We start from the raw sequence: 23,719 nt of genomic DNA, 5'->3' as shown, positions 1-23,719 counted from the left end.
AATTGTTCGCAATGAATTTTGGAGCTACCATTTTAAGTCACACTGAACTAGCTTCTGTACAATTATTCTTTTGTCGGATTCGTGATTCTCGACAATTTCTCAATCTTGATCGAGAAAAACTTCCCCATTCGTACGCTACGAAAGCCATCAGAGAAGAATAACGTTTGTCCGTGGCCGATGAAATGCGATAACGCGACCAGCTGAGAGATCACTTATGTGACTGATTCTAAGATCACGTGCAGATTTTCCTTCAAGCTCGTTAGACCAGCTTTCGTGATTAACCGATTATAGAGCGCGAATTCTGCGCACGCATATCTGCTATCAAATGTCGTGATACCACATGTTAATACGATCATTGAAACATTTTCATTCGTGGCATTCTGGTACACCAGCGACCTTTTATTCGCTTATACACTCTGTTAAAAATAATAAAATTGTTTGCGCGATCCGTTTGAGAAAGACAATGTCCGAATAGGAAATCTGCTGTCAATTGGATCTATTAACTTTTCGTTTCCGCGTAGCTGCCGAAATAAAATTGTGTTCCAAAATAGAACTCTGACGAGGAAGAGGGGAGTTTTTAACTTAGAAGAGACGACGATTCGCATTCGAGTCTTATTTTTATCTGAACAGATTATGCATTTAAAAATGTGTTGCGCATTGCATAAATTTCTATTACATCTTATTCGCAGAATCGAAATACGGACATGGCGCCAAAGTCACGGGATATTGTCCACAGTCTAATGCTAGTGACTCTCGTAGCAGCTAACGTATTGGTAGAATATATAACGCAAAGGGAAAATACGCTTATTATACAGAAATTTACACATTTACAAGAAACGTTATGAACTTGGATAACTCTTATAACACTGTGTTATTCTTAAACTGCCATGTTAAAATAATTATATTCTCTTCGAAATTATTTTTTGCATTTCATTAGTATAAAACTTCCGATTTGCGCAATAGCAAATCACTCTTCTTTCAAGTTGTACCGTAGACAGTAGCTATTTCGACACGTATGGAGAAACAGTTCGTCAACTCCCTGAATAGCTGAATTGGTCCTCCAAGACCTAATTAGAGTTTAGAGTGTCCTGTTCACAAATGACTAAATTGAAGAAATCTAGAACAAGAGAGCTGGCAAAATTTAACATCTCAGAAATAATCAAGAGGTTGTACGAATCTAGTTCACGTCGCTTCTTAAAAAACAATGAAACACCAACCGATACAATGAGACTACTGTCTTCACAGCTTTTTTTTCTCATATGCGAACTTACTTTCTTCTTTCTTCTCCCTTTTTCACCATTCGCTGTTTCGCAGAGATCGAAATAGGTTAGAATGGCGATAAGGGAAATCAATTAAAGTAACGGTATTTAAACTTGAACACACGTACGTACAAAACACGTTTAAACTACATTCTTGGACGTAACTATAACTTTAGTGACGCAACGGTACCTGAAGTTCTTGCGCAAAGATGAATGGAGACAGCGAACAGTTAGTTCTTTCTTGTCTCAGCTAACAAAATGCAACATCAAGTAGGTCTGGATTTCCAAATACCGTGCAATTAATGGTTTGTTGAAGAAGAAACTTACGACTAGGAAATTCTTACTTATAGTTAATATGACGACTACTCCAACTCTGAAAAGAAGGCACGAGAAAATCATCTTGATTTCTCACATAGAAATGATAAACACGAAGCAATTTGTCGATCTTCAAGCGTTGACGATCAATCTTATAAACTGACTATCATGTGTTTTCAACGATACGGACATCGATGCTACTTTATTTCTAACATGGTTAAAGACGCTTATATTTCTCTCTGTCATCTGTTGTCAAATGGAATATTGTATTTTGAAATAATGCGACTAGAAACGAACAATGTTAAAATGTAGCTTTGTGTTGGAATATTTGAATCGCAATAAAGGTGAATAAATCGTTTCCGACACAATACAAATCATGGACATAAAAACGAATCTGAAACGAGCGTTAGTTCATTTACACGATGAATAAATTCATAAAAATGAGTGTTCTTTGCATAAATAATCTTTCCTTTCTCGAATAATATAACACGGATTTCCTTTCCAGAGAGCAATTCCATTAGAACGCTAACTGTTACATGTTATCTTAAATACTTTTCAACATTATACGATCAAAACTTCTCTTGACTTTAAAATGTGATTACTCCCGAATTATATCCCAAAATTATCTTTGATTAAAATTATCCAGACGTCTTTATTCTAAAAATTTAGTCGAGTAATTCGAATATAGATGTTAGTACGAACTCCGCAATAACAAACTACACAAGCTTAATGAAAATAAACTCTATAGCATAAGCCATAATGAAAAAGAAAGTTACCACTGTCAAAACTAAATATAAATGAATATACATTAATTTACATAAATACGTTCATATGGAAAACAAGCATTATGTTGATTAATAATTTCCGTGCACTTTGCACGCGGCTCTCGAACTAATTTACTTAGTATCAATGACGATTTATTTCGCCATGAGGGTCCAAGATGAATAGATCACGCTGAACGCGATACTCGGTTCGTCGGAGGCCAATGATCTCTGCTCGTTTCTTCGTAGTTACACGACACAAACTATACTTCACGAGTAATTTTTTGCAAGCTCAGCTTTTTATTTCAAATCGTAATACGACCAACTGCATGCAGTTTTATCTTAAGTTACCTTTCACTAACTGCATTTTTAGTCAATACATATACCATGAGCATAAATTCATGGTACGCAGGTAAAATCAAAAAAATGTTATTACTTAAAACAAGATGAAAATCAGGAATAACAAAATTGTGTTAGTTTTATTTTTAAGAACGTCGAATATTGAAAACTTGGCAAGTAGACGTGTATTTGACTAATTTCTAACTAGATAAAAAAAGACAATTGGCAGAAGGCTACTCTACACTTTGCATGCTAAGATATGTCGAAAATATAGAATAAAACTTTTTTTTTATCTGACGTCTTGTATTCGAGAAAATCAAATTTGAAAATTTCTTGACCAAACACCAATGAGAAACTGTTATTCTACACCTTTTTCTTATATTGGTATATGAAATAACTTATTGTCAATTGTCTATTTCTGTATATCTAAGAATTGTTCAAATACACGTGTATACGTATACTTGACGAGCTCTTAAATTTGACTTTCTTAAAAAAAAAAATACCTCCAACGCAATTTTGTTATTCTTGATTTTTGTTTTATATTTATCTATCCAGTCTGTCTGATTTTACTTGTACCATAAACTTATGCCCACGGTACATATAAAAATCATTCGTATATCTTTTATCGAGTAACTATTTATAAATATTTTTTTGCAAATATATTTTTCAGATGTACTTTTTTACATTTACAGTTCTACAGATATAAAATTTGGAGCGCACTTGAAACCGTTCAGTGCGCTGAACGTTACGCTATATTTCAAGATATACTTCAAGATATATTTCAAGATAGATCTCGCACAAGCAATGATCTATATAATGATGATGATCTATATCCTGTACAATTTAAAATCCGTAGCGTGATGTTGAAAATGATATAATAAACATTTGTAATCGATATCACGATAACACGTTTACAAATTTTAAATTTAAAAAATTAACAAATTTATCTACTGAAACTATGTGCAATATAACTATGCGTATATGTGGAAAATACTCGAAACTGAGAAACAGTGAACATGTATTTTAATAAGTAACATAAAAGGTATATTGTAACTACTATTCTGTCATTCAGTGATCAAACTTACTTTTCCTACTTCATATGCAACAACCGTTTATTTATCAAAGAATAACCATTAATGTCAAGATGACGTCAGCTTGATAATTATTCACTCAGATTGCTTGTTATTCAGATTATATACATAGTAGATTATATAGATACTATTATTACTACAGAATTATTCCATTCATTATACAAATAATATAAATCATCATCAATGAATATCATTCAAATCATGATATTGAATAAATACGCAATCGTGATATCGCTATTTTAACTTTGGCATGTGATAAAAGTTTATACGGATCTCATACGGAAATAGATAAGTTCATAGAACGACGTTATTTATCAGTTAAATACCTCATGTTACGTAATATAATCGCCTGAATTGCATCAGTTAAATGAAGTCATAGAGTAAATAAAGTAAAAAATATTAATCAATCTAAATATTCAATACTCAGATTTGGATCTACGTGTATACATATTCTTACTTTACTATTTATCAACTCACTTGAAAGTGTTGAATTTAGGGCTAGTTATTTCATAATTATTACGTATATACAACATTATACTTTAATAATTTACTAAATTATCTAGACGATAAATATATTTACTTTTCGTAAAATCGGTTCCATGTTTCTGTGCATTGTACCTCGTTTAGGAAACTAACCGAAGGGATATATCTTTATTAATGTTAATATCTAATTAATAAGGATCAATTTTTCTCAACAAAATGCAAGAAACACGAGAGTTTTAAGAAGGTTAATTATGTTAACCAAAATGATTATCAAGGTATCAATTTTTGACAAGAATGCTATTAATTAGTATCCTAAAAAAGGCAATCAAAAGTAGGCTAGAGAATTAATGAGTGATGAATTAGCCAAAGGAATCTTAATTTAGGATATTCAGTATTTAACAACTGTGACTAAAATTGTCCATATATCGCTGGTATCAAAGGAAGAAGTCTTTTTTCAATATAACGTATTTTCTGAGAAAACGATATCGGGAAATGATAAAGTATTTCGGAAAATATTTCTGGATACAAATACATGCTCGTTTAATATTCGTGATACGGACTTGGATGAAGAACAAGACTATAAACCAAACTGGATCAACATGTTTTTTGGTGCATAGCTAATACGGAATTCTATGTACAATAACGGAATACCTAAAGAACGTGGTCTTTTTGTGGATGACTATAAGTTAATGGAAACGAAACAAGAACCAACTCACGTTGCTTCCAAAAATAGAAAACGGTTGGGTTCTCCTCTGCATTTTTCTAGACGCGTTATAACATTTACAACCTTAGTTCGCAATGTATTCTTTAGCAAGAACCGATCGTAGAGCGTGTTATATAACCGTTCCTCGATCACACCTCCACACAAACATTGAAGTTAAATCCTGTTCCTCGCTACATTGAGAACAAATCAGTAGAATTAGCAACTACGAAACAGGGTCACCTTGTTGAGCTCATTGTCAGCCGATAGCGAATGAATCATATACGATTATGTTTGCATAGTTACCAAATAGTTGTGGAAAGACAATTGCATATTTCTTATTTCTTATTTGCTCCTTTCTTTCTTCCCTTTTTATACTAGCCTTGCACGAATAGTATAATCGGTGTATTTAAACATAGCTCTTTGAAATTCTTTTATAATCATTGAAAATAGTTCTGGGCCCTCTTGTACATTACCTTCAGCTACTGGTTGTATGATAACTAATAAGTAAAAAGACAGATATTCTCAGGTGACAAAATGAAATGGGCCTTATAACTTAACACTGAAAATAAGAGATTTTCTTTCTTAAGAGTCCTCTCAAGTATACTTTTGTTACAATTTTAAAAAATCACTGAAGGATAATGCTGTTACTATGTTAAACAAAAATCCAAAGATATTTATCTTTCGTTAAAAAAGAAAAGTTTGTATATGATTATACTCTTGTTGGTGAAAGTAATAGAAATTACTAATAATAATTTTTACCGAATCGTGAATGGATGAAAATGAATCGTTCTTCGCGCAATAATTCATCAACTAAATAATAATATTAATAAATTAACAAATTACAAATTATGTCAAGTTAAATTAAAGAGTTACAAGTGATAGATTTCTATTTTGTGACTATATTTTTGTGACGGTTAAATATAATAATTAAATGATTTGTAATTTGTAAGATTTACTTGCAAATATTCATTTGCTTCGTTATTAAACTCATTTTACTGTTATATAACTCGTGAAATTTCTTTCCATCCAGACTTTGTTTCGATGTTATTACGATGTTATTTGTAACCATTAACAATAATAACTTTCTTATCGTTCGCCTATTATTAAATAATAATAAAAATATTTAATTGCGTTTGTCTCACTTTATTAATTTCTAGATTAAAAAAATGTAATGGTGTGAAATTTAATCTATGATAGCATAAATTTCTTCCGATAATAACTTTTAAAAGTTAATACTGGAAAATTAATAGTAAAAAACTTACGATTTCTAACTTGTACAATTTCACTAAGAATATCAATTCAATAGTGAAAAATAATTCTAGCTCTATTACTTGTATTGTATTAAAATTCATTCAGTAGTAATGATCAATATCATAAATGAATGGATCGATTCATGGAAATTCACCGAATTAATTAAAAGTGCAATTGGAAAAATGTAGCGATCAAGCTGTGAGCTCAGCACACGATAAACCCACTTCTTCTTATACGTTCCTTGCATCGAATTGCACTGCTTCCAATCGATGACGTTCACGTATCTCACGCAGCTCTAAAATTAAAAAGCATCGACGACAGGTTACGACATCAGCTTATATGAATACAAATCCCGATAGCGTACCTCATCTACTTTTTTTCACTTTCGTGACTAAATATTCACATTTGCATAATTTGAATAGTTTTGGTGCGCTATTTCTTTATAAACATGATTTGCATAAGCTCAATTCACGGAGAACACGAGCAAGCAGATATATATATATGTACATATAAACAATTGAAATTTACATATATTCCCATCAATTCTAAATACTTACATATTTCATCGTAGAGCAATTTTGATAACTTTATATGGATACTTGGTAATAACTGCAAATTTGCAGAAATTATCGAAATAAAAATGATTATCATTATGAAAACGCTATTAATTGAAAGGATGTATTAAATGATAGGGTCTAATTGTAAAAGAAAATGGTAATAACGTTATTAACCTTACAACGTAAATTTAGGTAAGGTTATTCCTATTTCCTACTTATTAACAACTATTCCGCTTGTCGTAGTGGGAACATTATATCTATTCGTTTGAAATTCACCTGCTATAAATTAACTGCTTTTAACACACTGTGAATGAAAATAATGGAAAAAGGTGGCCCGCTAAAAGTAATGCCAAGAAACGCTTCCTTTGAAACGGCTCCTTTCGAACCACTCAACGGCTGTAAAATTGCACCCGCTGCTCGTTACTGCACAGCAATTTTCAGGATACAATTACTATCGTTCAACCAGCAAAAAACGATAGCCTGACTAACACGTCTTTCGATTTATTTACACGTGTCAATTTCATGAAGTACTTACAAATGAACACTATTTAATCTGATACGATATAACTGATATGTTGGTTCAATACGATTATCAAAATATTAAATGAGTATTAATAATAATAATTTACTTTAGTATCTTTTGCAAAGTAATGTAATTGAAATCGGTAATAATTACTCAATACGCAATTATAAATAATAAGCAAATAATGATAAATAATCATAAATTACATGTTTGCCTGAATTTTATAAATTAAGTGCTCTCATCATAACTTTATAAATTTAGTAATCACTACTGGTTTTATTTACTTTATTATATACGAATATTAGTATCTATAAATAATCCTTATATCATAAACATTTCCTTTACACACATTCTGCAAATTTTACTGATATTGAATTTTACTTTCATCGAAAGTTGAATGTTTACTTTTCAAGTAATCAGTGCACGGTGAACGTTCGCTGCTTATGTGAAATTAGTTCACGTTGTACTCGATTTTTCCCAACTGTTGCATCTGATGTAGAACTCGTATAGCACAAATCGTTTCTCTCTGAATACACTCACCGGTCATTCTATTTACAGAATGGCATATTTCGTGGTACGTTGGCACTTACTTTCACGAAATTTCTTCGAAGTTCGTGACTTCTACGCGTGACTTCACCCGCAGTTTTTAATGATAACCTCATCGCTCTGCGAGACCTTTAACATTATTGATATTCACATCGCTGTAACACCTTCAGACCGTGTACGAACTTGATCTTATCGAGGGATCGAAGCACATAGAAATTGCATGCTCATATTGCGGTTAAATTAAACGTCGAAACATTTACACAAAACACACTATATCCGAGAGAGGCTATTTTTAAGATTCTTGTCGCACCATATTTATATATCTCGTACATTTTTCATTGCTAAATTATGTGATGGACGTATGCTACAAACATAGTAAATGGATCTTTTTCTCACGTTTCACAGCCAGCGTTCGATAAGATACACTCCTAGATAGAATTAATCCGTGTAGGAAAAAGAAATTACATCAGAATGTGTCTATGATGTAATAGGACAGGAACATAAAACAATACAAAAATGCAGTAAACGTAATACGAAACGTACTTAAATATGTAACGTACGGAGACAATAAATAGTTCTTACTGAAGATATTTATATCAATTCCGTGCACGTATACCATATAAAATACAGCATAGAGAACTTATTAACGAATAGTTAACCCTTCGAATCACAAAATCAGCGGTCGCAATATTGTTGTTCCGACTATCTAACAAACGTATTCCAGATCGTTTTATACGGAAGATAATCAGAGAATATACATAGCTCGTAATGTTGCTATCTCAAAAACGTTGACTGCAAGTGTAACGAACCCTAACCTTGACATTGTGAAATCCATCGTCAAGTGTATACACAATATAAAACAAGGTCAATAGCAAGAAGAATACTTACTCAATAAAAACAACATATATCCATAATAATCTAAAGTTCGATCGATGCGCCCTCCTTTTGAGTGGTAGAAAGGTAAATAAGAGAGGTGGATGCCCGTGAGAAAATCAGAAGGATATATAAATTTCGGATGAATTTCTCACCTGATCGATCGGCACGTCGATGAAATCAGCGAGCCAGGAAAATGTCCGGGAACCGTCATAATAGTCCTCCATGGTCGTGGTCATTGTCAATGGTCATACAAATCAAATAAATACGCGCGCACACACCACCCGTCACGTTGACGGTACCAACGTGTGCCTTTAGAGGACACGGTCCCACTCCGTTCGATTGCTCTCTCTCGAGGGAATATGATCGTTAGAACGCAACGACTCAACTACGATAGAGATGCGATGACGCCGTCAACGACGGTTCCTGAAATGCAGCGCCGCTACGTTCCGCGCCGGCTAGCAGCTTTGCCGGCATTCAGGGCCGTATCCACGGGTAGTATAATCAATTGCACGTGATATGCTGGACTGTAGATCCTCGCTTACAGTTGAATAGTGAAATAGTATTTGGCTACGGGCCCGTAGATATCTGGCTCGTACATCTGGCGTGACTCGATGATTAATCAAATATTAACGACTGTGATGGAATTCAAATTTTAAACTATAATGCTCCTTTTTCATACAGAATTCTTTTAATAATACACGTATGCAGTATTGCTTGATTGCAAATCTTACTAAATTTACAATATCCTTTTACATAATTTTTCACAGTTCAAATAAATGTATTGATTTATAGATGACTTTTTATTATAAATTGCTGGGCATGAATTTTCAAATTTATTTTTTTTTTTATTAGGTTTTATAATATATACATATGTGTATATGTCATATATTGAAATCATTTGTATCGTAAATATATTCATAACTAGCCGTATTTTATATTATATAGGAAGTAAAATGAAACGTATTTGCAATACATAGGTTTATTTCAAAAAAGTATATCAAATAATTGAAAAAATAATAAACAAGTCAAACATACGAACGAACAAGACATAATCGCAAGAAACAAATATTCCAAGGAGGACATAAGATCATTAAAATCTTAATACCTATTTGTATCTGGCGTTCATTCTTATAATTATTAAATGGTATTGTTTTTGTCAAATATTTAGCATCGTAAATCATAATATAATATCGTAGTGACTTCATCAAGAACTTTTTATAAAATTTTTCGATGTAATAACAAAATTGATAACTAATTCCTTTTCTTATGAAAATGCGAAGGCTTGGCTTTACTGAAAACAAATTTATGGGAAAACCACAAACATATACATATATTAATACCATAAAAATGTTATGTTTTTCGTTAAAGAACATTTTATATGTATTAACTTTCTGTATGATTCAGCGGTCTAAAAGTGGGGAAGCAACTAGAGGAGGAAATAGAAGAGATGCTAAAGGAATAACTTAATGCCAAAGCATACAGTCATGAACATAGAAATATAAGAATATAGCACAAGTACACTAGGATATACGAGAGGGAAATTTCTAAGAAACGAAAGTAAGGAGGCGAACACGGAAAAGGGAAAAGGAAGAACTCAACTCTCTGAATAATGCTATGGTTCTTTTTGCATATTTTATGAATTGTTGAAGTATTATTGTACTTATATACGGATATAAGTATATATACGGATGGAGCAATAAATACTTATACTTGCTTATTAACTTTTTGTACATTTTAGTAAAAAATTATATGAATTATTTAAATAAGTATTTTAGATCTTTATAACTACTATCACAAAAATAATCTAAAATTAATTCAATTGTATAATCATGTTATAAATATTTATATTTTAAATATAATATACTGTATTTTATCATACTGTAACATATTAAGTATTTATTATTATAGTTCGAATGCATTTTTTTTTTGTATTTAGTATCTCACATTATTGACTATTTTAATTAAATATTGTATTTTTCATAACAGATAATGTTACTAGTTACTAGTAGTTAGTAGTACTACGTAGTTACTTAGTAACATTTTTTAATTCATAAAAAAAGTTACCTTGTATGAAGTATCTAAGGTACTAGATACTCACTGGTAAACAATGATTGTAGTGATTATCTAATTATTAGGACCACGTGTGTGCGGGAAAGATTAAAATATTGATTTTATAAAATATTGAGTAAATTATTTTGTAAAATTATAAGAAATACAATATATACAAACAATGGCTACCGATGATACTATGGAAGGCAATAAGCTGGCAGCATCAGAATTACAAGAATTTTTTATGGCTGAAAAGCAAAAGGCACAAATTCAAGCTCAGGTGAAGTAGATCTTATGACATAATTGGAAACTAAAAATGTTGTTCTTGTTACTTATGAATTGTTTTATTTGAAATTTGAAATTTATTGTAACACATTAGAGAGGTTAATTTATTGAACATTGTATATATTGTGTATATTGAACATGATTTTTTATTGATACTGTTGTTTTATAATTAACAATTTTTTAATAGCAATAATGTAATTTTAGATCCACGAATTCAATGATATTTGTTGGGAAAAGTGTGTGGATAAGCCAGGAGTCAAATTGGACAGCCGAACAGAACAATGCTTAAGTAATTGTGTTGATAGATTTATAGATGTTTCGCTTTTAGTTACAAATCGTTTTGCACAAATTTTACAAAAATCTGTAGGAAACATGTAATATTAAACAAATTGTGCTTATAATAGTTGCATCGTTATTACCTAATATACGAAATAAATCTACTTTTATCTCATTTATATATTGAAACAAGTATTTGCGTACACACGTATGTGTGGAAAATAAAGCATTACTTAATATTGATCAAATAACAAAAGGAATTATGTATTTTCTTTAACAAAATCATTTTTTTTAAATATATTTATACAAAAAATCAATGTATATGTTACAAAATGTACATCTTAACTTACAAATAGCTGCAAAATTTTTCAATTTGTTTCAGGACTTTAGAAATATAGTATATAACAACTACGATGTTATAACAAGCATGTTTTTTTTTCAAATGATACATGCTATTTTAATATCACATTATACATATTGAATAATTTTTAAGTGTATAATAATTATGTTGAACATAAGTAGTACAATTAACTGCATTTATATATATAAATTAAAAATCTATAGAAAATTCTTCTGATTGTGTAAAGGTGTCAACAAAAAATCTCCTAATTGGTAGAAATAACATTGTAAGTATTTTTGCAATTAAAGTATTTAACTTTCAGTTTATATATTCAAATATTTGAAATGTTGAGTTTCATTATTGAGGAATTGAAAAAATAAATTTAGCAATGCAATTATTTTTAATTTTAATTAACTTATTAAAGGAAGTTGCATCTCCCTTTTGTTACGGGAGATGATCAAATATATTTGCTTGTGCAATAACAATTTAGATAAATGTTTAAACATTTAATTTGTAAATTTATTTATGACAAACTTAATAATTTTCTACTGAGTTTAAGGAATTGTAATGATAATCCCATAAAGAAGAGCACTTGCTTTTGGAATAAATAACCAGAAAATATTCAAAAGTCTTAGCAAAAATATAGTGCAAGAGATATAACTCCATTTAAATTCTTTAATACTCTCGAAAATATATATTTTAATTGAAATATATAGGACTAATATATAGATATCATTCTTGAATGTCTAATAATTTACTAATTCAAATTCACGAAGTGTTGAAGATTAGTTTGTACATGAATCTTTTGAACTAAAAATAGATGTTTTACATATTTATTTTTAAAAATTGGAATATATTTTACTTACTTTCAACAAAGAAGAAAGCTAAAAACTAATTCAAAAACTAAAAGTTAATCATGAAAGAATGAAATTTTAGAATAGAAGTATCAATTTATACAGAAACAATTTACTTTAGAATATTAATGTAGGAAATTGGAATGGTTATTTGTATCTTAAGATTGAATATTATGTTTTCCGATTTGTTTATAGTACTATATTGAAAATGCACTCAATATGCAATTAATATCAACTATAAAGTAAAAATAAATATAAATAACAGTGTTTTTCAGCTCAACAATTGTGGACATAACAACTTTTATATGGAAATAGTAGTATAACAAAATAGAATTTGCATATACATTTTGTGTAAGTTGTATGTCCATTTTAACGCGATATATATGTATATATTATATATAATCTAGTATGTATTATATATAATATATATTATCTGTGTATTCAAACATATATGTATTACATTATTTTGAATTCTCTAATTAATAAATATTTCTGAACATTGCCAGTGTTACTATGCATAATTTGCATTGAATTTTTAATTTAACATGATCAGATGCATACTGGCCTCTGAGGAAGACACATGTTGTAAAATGTATCTTTTTTCCAAAAATCTTTTGATTTCCATCCACACCAACCTTTGCTTATTATAGTTGGTAAATGATCATGACCTGTATAATGAGGGTCCAAAATTAAGAATTTAACATCTCCAGTAATTTGATCATAACTGACTCCTAAAATTGTATGTGCTAACACTCCTCCACCTATAATTTATTTATATATAAAATTTAAAAAAGTAAACGATTATTCTTACATCAAAGAGAAAGAGTTAATTACCAATCATTACTGGTGTACCCTGTGTCTGAAAGTGATGTAGTAGATTTGGAGCTAATGATGATACTTCTTCACCTGTAGATGCACGGAGTATTTTAACACTAATATCCAAAAGACTTTCCAGTACAAAACCTACTTCCGTAGAGCCAATCCATTGTTTACTATTGATAAAATTTGCAGGTTTGTCTCCTATATTAACTAAACATTTCTGTATTACAGAATGAGAAGGTATTGGTATTTCAGTGTAACCTTGTAACCTGTAATGATTAATTTACAATTAAATAAAATTAGATAGAAAATTTATAATTATCCTACAATTAAAATTACCTGAACCATGAAATAATGGTTTGTAAAGATCTATATGCACATCCCCATCCATTATCATCAAAATTATCTTGCATATAATGATGATACATATATGAACCTTGTACAAGTTGTACTTTTCGATTATCGTTTATTGTATCTAATTAAGAAATTCATGATAAAATATAGAAATAGTAATATGATATAATGTAATGCAACATACTGTAATATGATGTAATGTGGTATCATCACTATATTAAACGTACCATCATTTATTGGAATTGCTTCGTGAGGATTTCTAAGTATACTCTCTGTTTGTAAATCATTATCAAATTTCACAGTATTTGCATAACGAAAATACGGCCTAGTCATATTTAATCCCAAAATTTTATGTAAATTTTCACGATATTCCACTGAAATTTAATATATATATATATATCATATTACATAAATGTATTAAGTTTTATATTTTACACAACATGGAAAATCTTACTTGTTTCTTTATCACTATAACCATTTGGATAAACTATTGTGATCAGATGCCCAAAACCTCGAGGTTTGAAGTGTATGGGTATTGGAAGTTTTATAGATGTTTCTGATTTTTGCAGTTGATTCTCAAAACATTTTTCTATCAATTTAATATTTCGACACATGGATTCTACCAATATGCCATACAGATCTGCTGAACTTACATTGAGGTTCACCAATGATAGCGTATCAATAACTAAATTACATTCCAAACTATTAAATGGTCCTGTATTATAAATATTACATTTGTTTGAATTCATTCATCGCATATTGAAAAATATGAATATAATATTTAATATTAAAAAATATAAATATAATACGTTTTAGATAATGAAGCACTGGAGCATGTTTAATATTTTCTTCACAAAGTCTGTCTCCAGATATTTTTAAAAGTATATAAGCATCTATAGCATCCTAGTAATTTAATAAAATTAATACATATTTTTTGAAGAATATCAAAGGCATAGGCAATATTATAAAAGATACTAAAAAACATACCTCCATAGCTCTCACTTTTTTTCTCACATTTTTATTTCCTTCATAATCAGATATGTCTAGAATTTCTCTTAAAGATTTATCTTTCTCAATATTTTCATTGTTAAAAAGGAAAGCATTTTTTGATGGAAAGTGAATTCCTACTTTTCCTGATACAATCTGTACAAGGTAATTAGTATACATAATGTGATAATAACAGTTTTTTTGATAAAACACAAATAGCTTACATTTTTTCTTGATTCTTCTAACACTTCCATTATATTATCATTTTGTGCAACTAATGGCAGCCTTCCTCTTAACCTAATATAAATAAATTCTCGACAAATATCATTTTCATTAATGACATTTATATCGGTAACAGGTTCAAGTTTTAAATGAATATAAAAATACGCTTGTATCTTTAAATTATCACGTGTATACTTCAAAAATAATGGATTATCTGTGATATCAATGTCCTAAACAATTATAACATGTAAATGTTAAAAGAATAAATTAAAATAAATATATTTTCTTCTATTTCTGCAGAATTACAATTAACATATTTTTACCTGAAACGCATCAGAAAGTTTTTCTTCACATTGACCCACATGTAAAATGCCACAAAGATATATTTCTGCTGACATATGTAATTGTAACATCGTATGATTTATGTTGGATTCAACATTATCTGCTGTATGTACGCTGAATGTCAATACTGTTAATTTGTTATTATACATAACACCATATAAATGACCTGTTACACCATCTTTTATATTTTTTAAACGCTGAAAAATTACGTTATTTACACAGCAAAAAATACAAAAAATATTAAGAGATATATTAGGAATTACCTCAATGACATTAGATAAAATTTGCAATTGCGGCGCCATTTCAGCAATCTAATTATAAACTAGTTTTTTATATAAATTAATTCCACATTAGGTGTGTGCTATCGCCATATGGCAAGGTTTGATTTAAAAAGTACATTAGAACAGATGTAGTCATCCAATCAAAATTATATGAAGTACAAGATACAGGCAGTACAAGTGTCATCAACTAAACGTATATAGATGGTAACAGAATGGTCATGCGTAGTTACGTATAGTTACCAAACTAATTATATTTGATAACATTCAAAAAGCCATGAGCAGAAATGTTATTCACAATAATCGCAATTCGACATCGAAAGGTCGAATGATGTTATTGAACAATAGCAGTCAATTTTCGAATATATAAGATTTGTTTACTAAATCGAAAGTTTTCTGGATAATGTTGGTATCACGAAAGTTACTAGTGACTTGTGGTAGATTAATTTCAAGCTTCTGTCTTTCGTAGATCAAAATGTTCTTCACTCGGGTTGTGTGTAGCAAAATGGCCGCCCGACTAAAGTGAGTGTGACGTTTCGTGAGGTGATTGCATCGTTGTTTTAAGTGGTTCTTGCGAATATTCGTTCATGTGACATAGTGTTATTGTGCTTCCTGTGTTTATTCGCAGGTCCGCTAAGAAAATCCGAGTATTCGATAAAGTAGGTAAGCGTAATTTATATTTATTCGCGCGCAGGATAAAATTCTTGCGATGCTGTTATACATTAAAATTTCATCAATTTTACGATTTTATAACGTCTTCTTATCGCGTATATTTGGCGAGACGATAGTTGTTTAATCGTTCTACCACACAGTGATAACAATGTTCCCAATTGTATAAGTGATTAACGTCGATCGAAGATTATACTTTGAATTGTTACTCTCACCTTCTCAACTTAAAAGTGGGCGTTATTTAAATGACATACGCTCTTACATTCTAAATGTATCGAATGACAGAGAAATAGCACGTTTCTTTGTAATTTCCAACATCCCGTATCGATTCGGTGACAATATCGTCTCTTACCTTTCGGCACATTCATTTCCGCAAAAAATAGCACATGCATGCACGAAACATATCCTTTTAGTGCATCGAAGATTTGTCGAGGTTACGCGATGTCCATGAGCTGTCTCTTAACTTTACTTTTCGAAATTTCGACTAATTATGGTTCGATACAAGATCGGAAAATAAAAGAGATTCGTCTCAGAGCTTTCTTTTCGCTTTATTTATATTCGTGTTGTTGTTTAATCTGTTTTTCCATAATAACGTATTATGTAACACGTGCGTTCACATTTATCGTTAATTATCAATACAAGACAAAAAGATTTGATATTTCAAGGATAGAATGTATCAAGTTAAACAATTGATATGTTATACTATTATTTAACGAACGTTATTAACAGAATCGATAATTAAATTTGGAGCCTACGTATAAAACATGCTATCATTGAAGTAATGCCGCATCAGAAGCCGTACCAGTAAACGAATGTAGCGCAACGAATACTTTCCAACGTAATCGAAACGACCTGATCGAAATACGTGCAGAAAATGTAAATATCGTTGCGTTATAATATAATTTTGAAAAGGGTAGCTTCTGTTATGTCGAATCATGTAAATCACCCCAAAGAGACAGCTTGATCGGTACGTTCCTGTCAGCTTGTTGGTCAGCGATAATCGTGGCGCGTCGAGGTGTACACGTGTCCTTTGCATTCCAATTTTCCCGCCACGGTTTTTCTGTCCTTGAATACGTCCTTTTTTTCGCGTTTTAGTGTTTGACATTACACATTTCCTTTTATAGAATAAGAAAACACAGAGAGGAAGATAGAAAACTATCGTGTTATGAATTAACCCTTTGTGCATAAAGTACTCCACCCAGGTATACACAATGGTTATTATACTTTCAGTACATCTTTCAGCTACAGCAATAATAATTGTACCATAGAATTTCCGACAAAATATGAATTGAGCAATAAAGAGAGAATAATGCGAAAATTAAAAAGATGCCAATGGTCATAAAACCATCATAAAATTATCCCCTCCTCTGTATCCATTATGAGGGGTGCAGGGACGTTTCAATAAAATTATGAACTGCCAACAAAAGGTATTTTTATGTTCTCTATGCTTTAAATGACTTACATTCCTGAAGAGATATATGATGTAAATGAGGCACATTTCATAATTAATTATAATTTAATAATTCCATTGTATGTGATAAAATTTTAGCACAAAATCATAAAGATATACACAATATATCTACATAAAATGCAAGCATCATACATAACGGGCGAAAATCAAGGGAATATTTAATTATTAATTTCTTGTACAAAGTAATTTCTTTATTTAAAAATTTTCTATTATTTTTATTAAAAACAAGTTATATCATATTTACATTTAGATTAAAGATTAAAACAGACCTAACTTCGATTATATTTGTCTTTTTTAATTTTTAATATTTCATGATTATAAAAACTTTTTGTTGACTTCCTATTCTATTCTAACTTAAATCAGTTAAATTAATAATTAATAATAAATATTATATATATGTAACGCACGATACATTTTATTCTTCACAGGAAGTTGTGCTTTTATTATTCGAGACGGTTGGTGATTAATAATAAAGTACACAACGATCAAAATTTCAAACCATAAAAATATAATTTCGTGTAAAGAATACAACATATCGTTTGAAACTGAAATTTCACTATACACGTGTGCGACGTGCCAAAAAACATTGGAGTTAGCATAGAAAAGTTTAGCCGGGACAAAATCGGAGTGTAAAGGGTTAATACGCTTCCGAGGCGAGTGAAGCAGCTCATGCGAACCCGGGCAATTAACTATTGGCTAATTACACAGTTAACGAACGGTACACGGTATTCTTGTCGAATAATTCAGTCACAATGCTTAATTGTACGCTGTAAATGGGCTGCTCTTCCTCCTTGGTTTATTACGTTATATTTTTCCACGTGCGTCGAACACACACGGATGCGTTTTCTCGCCGACGAAGAAAAACGCCGCGGTTTCCCGCTGTGCCGTTTCGCGGCCGAAACATCAACGATTCTCTCATGCGTGTTTCTTACCTAATTAATTCAGCCTTAAGCAGCGCTTCTGAAGCCGAGTGAGAGGGAGCGACCGCAACCTTGCGCTGAATGTTACGAGACGTTTGTGCCGAATGATCAAACTGCCGGATACTACTCTCTATTACGAAAAATGCCGACGGAATCGATTACTTTATGAAAATTATGTTCACTCAGTTAGTAGGTAGAATTTTATGAAGAAAAAAATTTATTTCTTACGTATTATTGCTTACTCCTTTCCTCGATAGAAGCGATTTGAAGCGATAGATCTATTTGTATTTATTAGAGCAGCGACAAGGAAGCAACTTTACTTTCCATTAATTTGTACAAATTAACAAAAGTAAATCAGAAATTGAATCATTTTTTGAAATAGATTTCATAGTCGACTAATGCTCGTAATAATGAACTTTTACATTTTTGTATATGAATTCTATACTTTTCTTCCTTTTCCGGTAGTAAGTATTTCAGCGTACCTTAAAAAATGAAAAAGAAATTCAGATAAGATATTTTAACTAAGGGATAAATATACGTGGCTCCAATTGCTTGGAAAAATGATGTTAATTGCCTATGAAAAATGTTAAAGATTCTACTCGTTACGTATAATTTGATCTAGTATAATATTCATCAGTTAGTATGGAAAATAGGTATGACACGTTTATAATGATGTTGTTTATTTACATCGTGCAAATATTATTCGCTATTTGCCTTTCTTTCGAGATTGTATATCTCGATCGTACGTGGTTGTAATGAATATGTGAGTTATTGAAAGTAAATGGAAATGTAATTCAGTTCATAAAACTGATCGTATAATGGAATTTAGGAAAAGTGTTATCTTATTATTCAATAAAACATGCCGTTTATTCTGTAATTGTATTGTTAATTGCTTCACATGTAATTTAATTCTTTCATTTGCTATGGATGGAAAATAGACTCGTTAGTTTCAAGACTTTTAAGCAAGTTAGAAGGAAATTGTATAACGATGTAATGATTCGTTTAAATGAGAGTTTTTTTACTATTTTGCATAAAAGCATTTAAAAGTATTTAGAAGATATAAAATTATCTTCGATTGAATATTTTCAATTTATCCATCGCATTTGTGTAATCTACGACGTAATAACGAAATAAAATTTATTCGAATAATAGTAAATAAAATTTACGAAATAGAATTCTTTTAATTGTTTGTAAAGGGGTTAGCATCTTTGTAGATGGAAAATGTTTTGAAGCGCGTTGATTAAAAACTGGCAAACATATTTCCTCTATAATTCAAGCTACTGATAATACCACTTTATTTACATAGTTAATAATTATGCATTTATCCTCGAGTTTTAAATGCTCAAATTTAATTCACATGCGAATATCTGGCCGAATACCTGGAAAAAAGGCTCCGTCTGTTTGTTATTTGCTTCGATGGTCGCATTTATTTTTGTTTTGTTCGGTATTTTAATTAGCAATTGAACATTTCGGTGAAACGCAGAGTCTCGTCTATAGTTAGATTCAATAAATTTGTTATGACATGCTTCTTTCCTACTCTTCCTTGTTATTTAAAATCGCGTTACCCGGCAATCGTCTCCTTTTTTTTATGAATTTCTAACAAGGAACTTGGCTAGTTTTAGTCCAAATTACGAGCAACTGTTCGTTAAGCGTAACGAGAACAATTTCTTTTACGGGTTTTATAGTAGAATTTGTTTGAAATACTTCTAAAATTCTTCTCGTATGTAAATTCTTTTAATATTTGATTATCAATGTAATTGAACGAGAAACTCGTTTTTTTTATTGTTTCAGAGGGGAACATATCCAGAGGATGGACAATCAATCTAAAATATAGGTAAAGCTTGAATATCTTTTTTATAAATTGTAAGCTCGTAAAGATTGCTCGGACACTTAACTTATCTTGTCTTATTACTTTATTAAGAATTACGTTCAATCAAGTTGTAAACTAGATAAAATTGTAAAAATAATAAGTATCATATGTAATCCTTGCTGTACGAACGTAAGCTTTTCATGTCCGAGCCCGGCACACGTTTACACTCAAAGGTTACCATAGATACATTTACACAGGCTATTTTTCAGCAAACTTTCTATTTTTCATACGAAATACGAGTTAATTAGAGTAGATTACAAGAATTGATTAAAGCCGATACTCTTTGTTATACGTATTTATGCGAATATCAATTGCCATAGATCTAAATATGCATCGGAGATTCTGCATTCATTTTCCCTTTTTATCCCCAACATACTGCGAATTGTCTTCGTTGAAACGTACTAACACTTTCAGAATGATAGCTAAGACCTCGTATGGTGTAAGAATCTCGAGTCAGCAGAACCATATATCTAGAAGATCTATATTCTATACACTATATCTATACACTATAGTTTCTATACACTATATCTAGTTTCTATACAAACTATGTAGCTTTGGAATATAAGAGCATCTGTTTCACAAATTATTCTGTTGTACAAGAACAACTCTGGACATAAAACGCGAAGATACGCAATACATAGAAGGTGCATTCACTTGGATTAAAATTGTCTACAAAATTGAAAATTCTTCCTCTTAAATAATGTGATTCGCTCGAGTACACGACTAACATTTTTATTGCATATACCATGACTAAATCGAGGTACAAACGTAAATTTTAATATCACGCAACAAACCTCAACCATTCGTTGGCTATTTTTAAGCTAAGATTTATCCTATCCCATTGCACCAAAGCAATTATATTTGATAATCATTTTATCACGTATAAAATCAAGATCTCGTTACGGTAGAGATCCTCCGTATATTTTAGTATCGAGCCTCATTAGTAGGATTTTCAAGAGTGCTGCTCGCCATTGCAGCGTGACTCATATTACCAGGCTTTAGCGTTCGGGAAAAAATCTCGGAATAGCGATACATTCTTCGCAATTCCTTGTAACTCAGCATTCTTTTGCACAGAAAGGAGACATTCCCGTTGCGATGGAACTCGACTATAACATAAGAACGTTATTAAGGGAACTTTATATCGTACCAATGGAAGTTAACTAATTGATGCTACAATTATTACAATTGTACAATTATTACATCGCACTTACGCGAATATTTCATATTACTGGCTGAGTAAAGCAAAAACGAGAAATGTTGCGTTTTAACGACGCATTTCAGGAAAATGTAGACGCGCGGTTAAATTCGAGCGAGTTGCCACAAATGGAGACGAAGTGCGAAACCGAAGGCGATATCCAACGTGACCCAAATGCGATTTAAAGCGTTCGCGGATACACGTATCTAGCACTTCGCGAAGGACAGAATTGCTTTTCCAGATTGCTAGCTTTATGATCGATCTAACACGCGTTCAGATCAAGACGTCGTAGAAACTGCGTGCTGTGTAGGATTATCTGTTGCTTTTCGACAAATCGTTACGTATCTGCATTCCCGTTAAACCCACTAAGTATCGACGTTGCGTTAATGCGAATATTTTATTTCTCACTTTTCAGTCATTTTCGATTAAATCGTTGTTAATACACGTATCTTCTTATTTCAATCTTGTGTGAAGATTTTTCGTAAAAAGTAGATCTTTCATTAAAAGTAATTGGTATAGTGGTCACTCTACGTGTACATCGTATTATAGCGTAGATATTAGAAATATTAAAAAATTTACGAAAGACGGTATTATGTCTTATACATATAATAATAATGATTAAATTACATCGATCAATAACTTCACAACGAGTACTTTCCAGATGAGTACAAAAATACAAATTCTTAGAGTTTTATAGGTCTCCATTTACGAATGAAGGTTTCTTCTTGTTTATTGAAGCGAAATTAAAATTGCGTCGTAAAAATTCGACAACTGCAGGGGAATTAATCGTGCTTTTATCGTGGTTATGATAAGGAATTTCAAGGACTTGTTTAATATTTCCTTCCTTACTTTTAAACGCTTTAATTCTTTGGAATTGGACAGCATTTGCAAAGTATTTATTATTCTAATATATCTTTCGTCTTTTTAACGAAACGATCTGTAAAGCAGTTCATTTACGTCTCTCGTATGCGTGTTGCGTTTATTCTTTCACGCATTATCGCCAATAGCGACATACAAAAAGAAACATCTCGTGGAAGATTTCGTTAGCGTGTGATTTGGAGATTTTCATCGTGGATGTTGTTGTTTGCTCAACTGATTTTTTCGCTTCTGTATATCGATAAAATTGTTTGCAGCTGGATAATCGGAAGAATATTCTTAATATACTTAACGTTCTTGATAAAAATTATATTTGTAAGGAAAATGATAAAGCGAAACAAGGTACGTCTTAGAAATTTCGCGTAAAAAGCACGTATTTGATTAGATAAATTTTGTAAAAAAATAAGGTGATTCACTGTTGGAAATGTAATCTACGACAAGTACTATTTTTATTTACGATTTCGATAAAATTTTACCGTCTTCTTTCATCTCCTATTACATTTATGTAAATTGCTATCTTCTATTCATTCTATTAAATTCGAGGATAATATGAAAAAAATCGTTATTAACATACATGATTTTTCGATTTCCTTGCAACATTAAAAGTCCTTTTCTCGGTTAACATTAAAGTAAGATCGATACAAAAAAAGACAGCCGCAAGAGAGTCAAATGTTCGTTGCGTAGTCGATGCTATATCAAGGATACAATTTTACTTAATTTTATTTCATTTATCACATCTTAGGGAAACTTATCTTTTAAGAAATAATCGACATATTGATCTAAATGACGATTAAGATATATTTTCACAAAGAATATTACTTCAAATTTTATTCTATACGTAAATTTATATTCTCGATCGACTAGATAACTATTAGAACGCGTCAGGAATTCTTAATTCAATCTCCTGTCAATGCGAATAAGGAGTTTCCGTGTCTGGCTGCAATTCTGTTCGGACTCCACGGTCATTAAGAAACATACTGCGAAATCGTTAGGAAATACTTCCCAATATTAACGACTTCCTGCGGTAGCCTGTCGACGAGTTTCCAGAAATTGCTCTCTTAAAATATAATTACACCGCGGAATAAGAAACTCCTTTATAAAATACACGAAGTCGTGTTTGCAACCTTCTCTTATCTCGTGTTCCAGCGATCTTCGTCTCCTTCGTCTTCAAACGTTCATAAGTGCAGTGCAGAATTATTAAAAATAAT

The 23,719-nt window shown here is 30.9% G+C and overlaps 4 protein-coding genes and 1 long non-coding RNA gene across 7 annotated transcripts in view; 2 read left to right on the top strand and 3 right to left on the bottom strand.

Moving 5' to 3' along the window:
* Positions 1 to 9,201, bottom strand: part of LOC132915807 (lysophospholipid acyltransferase 6) — a 32,297-nt gene extending 23,096 nt beyond the window's left edge. Inside the window, exon 1 of one of the 2 annotated variants that reach the window (XM_060975603.1) lies at positions 8,857 to 9,201. In XM_060975603.1, the coding sequence (XP_060831586.1) occupies positions 8,857 to 8,915 (59 nt within the window). In that variant the 5' untranslated portion in view covers positions 8,916 to 9,201. The remainder of the gene's footprint in view (positions 1 to 8,856) is intronic. The other variant, XM_060975596.1, reaches the window with a different exon arrangement.
* On the bottom strand, positions 5,304 to 8,850 carry LOC132916020 (uncharacterized). Its single transcript, XR_009660001.1, has 2 exons — positions 6,567 to 8,850; positions 5,304 to 6,497 (listed from the first exon to the last, which is right to left on the bottom strand). It is a non-coding gene; the product is annotated as an uncharacterized LOC132916020 (long non-coding RNA).
* A 1,547-nt stretch (positions 9,202 to 10,748) lies between the features above and the next one.
* LOC132916013 (mitochondrial import inner membrane translocase subunit Tim8) lies at positions 10,749 to 11,493 on the top strand. Its single transcript, XM_060975764.1, has 2 exons — positions 10,749 to 11,033; positions 11,243 to 11,493. Exons 1-2 carry the CDS (start codon positions 10,935 to 10,937, stop codon positions 11,414 to 11,416), a joined length of 273 nt encoding a protein of 90 aa, XP_060831747.1. The 5' UTR covers positions 10,749 to 10,934; the 3' UTR covers positions 11,417 to 11,493.
* On the bottom strand, positions 11,329 to 15,776 carry LOC132915732 (ufm1-specific protease 2). Its single transcript, XM_060975549.1, has 10 exons — positions 15,496 to 15,776; positions 15,214 to 15,429; positions 14,893 to 15,120; positions 14,669 to 14,824; positions 14,491 to 14,584; positions 14,136 to 14,396; positions 13,909 to 14,055; positions 13,667 to 13,802; positions 13,343 to 13,596; positions 11,329 to 13,269 (listed from the first exon to the last, which is right to left on the bottom strand). The coding sequence occupies exons 1-10, from the start codon at positions 15,532 to 15,534 to the stop codon at positions 13,058 to 13,060; spliced, it is 1,743 nt and encodes a 580-aa protein (XP_060831532.1). The 5' UTR covers positions 15,535 to 15,776; the 3' UTR covers positions 11,329 to 13,057.
* A 203-nt stretch (positions 15,777 to 15,979) lies between these two features.
* The window catches only part of LOC132915824 (tyrosine-protein kinase CSK), a 26,795-nt gene continuing 19,055 nt past the window's right edge, over positions 15,980 to 23,719 (top strand). Inside the window, exons 1-2 of one of the 2 annotated variants that reach the window (XM_060975613.1) lie at positions 15,980 to 16,169; positions 20,362 to 20,404. The gene's annotated coding sequence lies outside the window, so the exon portion shown is untranslated. Of the gene's footprint in view, positions 16,174 to 20,361; positions 20,405 to 23,719 lie in introns of both variants that reach the window. The other variant, XM_060975609.1, reaches the window with a different exon arrangement.

Source organism: Bombus pascuorum, chromosome 1 (assembly GCF_905332965.1).
Source record: "Bombus pascuorum chromosome 1, iyBomPasc1.1, whole genome shotgun sequence".
In the NCBI taxonomy this organism is placed as follows: domain Eukaryota; kingdom Metazoa; phylum Arthropoda; class Insecta; order Hymenoptera; family Apidae; genus Bombus; species Bombus pascuorum.
This window is presented reverse-complemented; position numbering and strand designations above follow the sequence as displayed.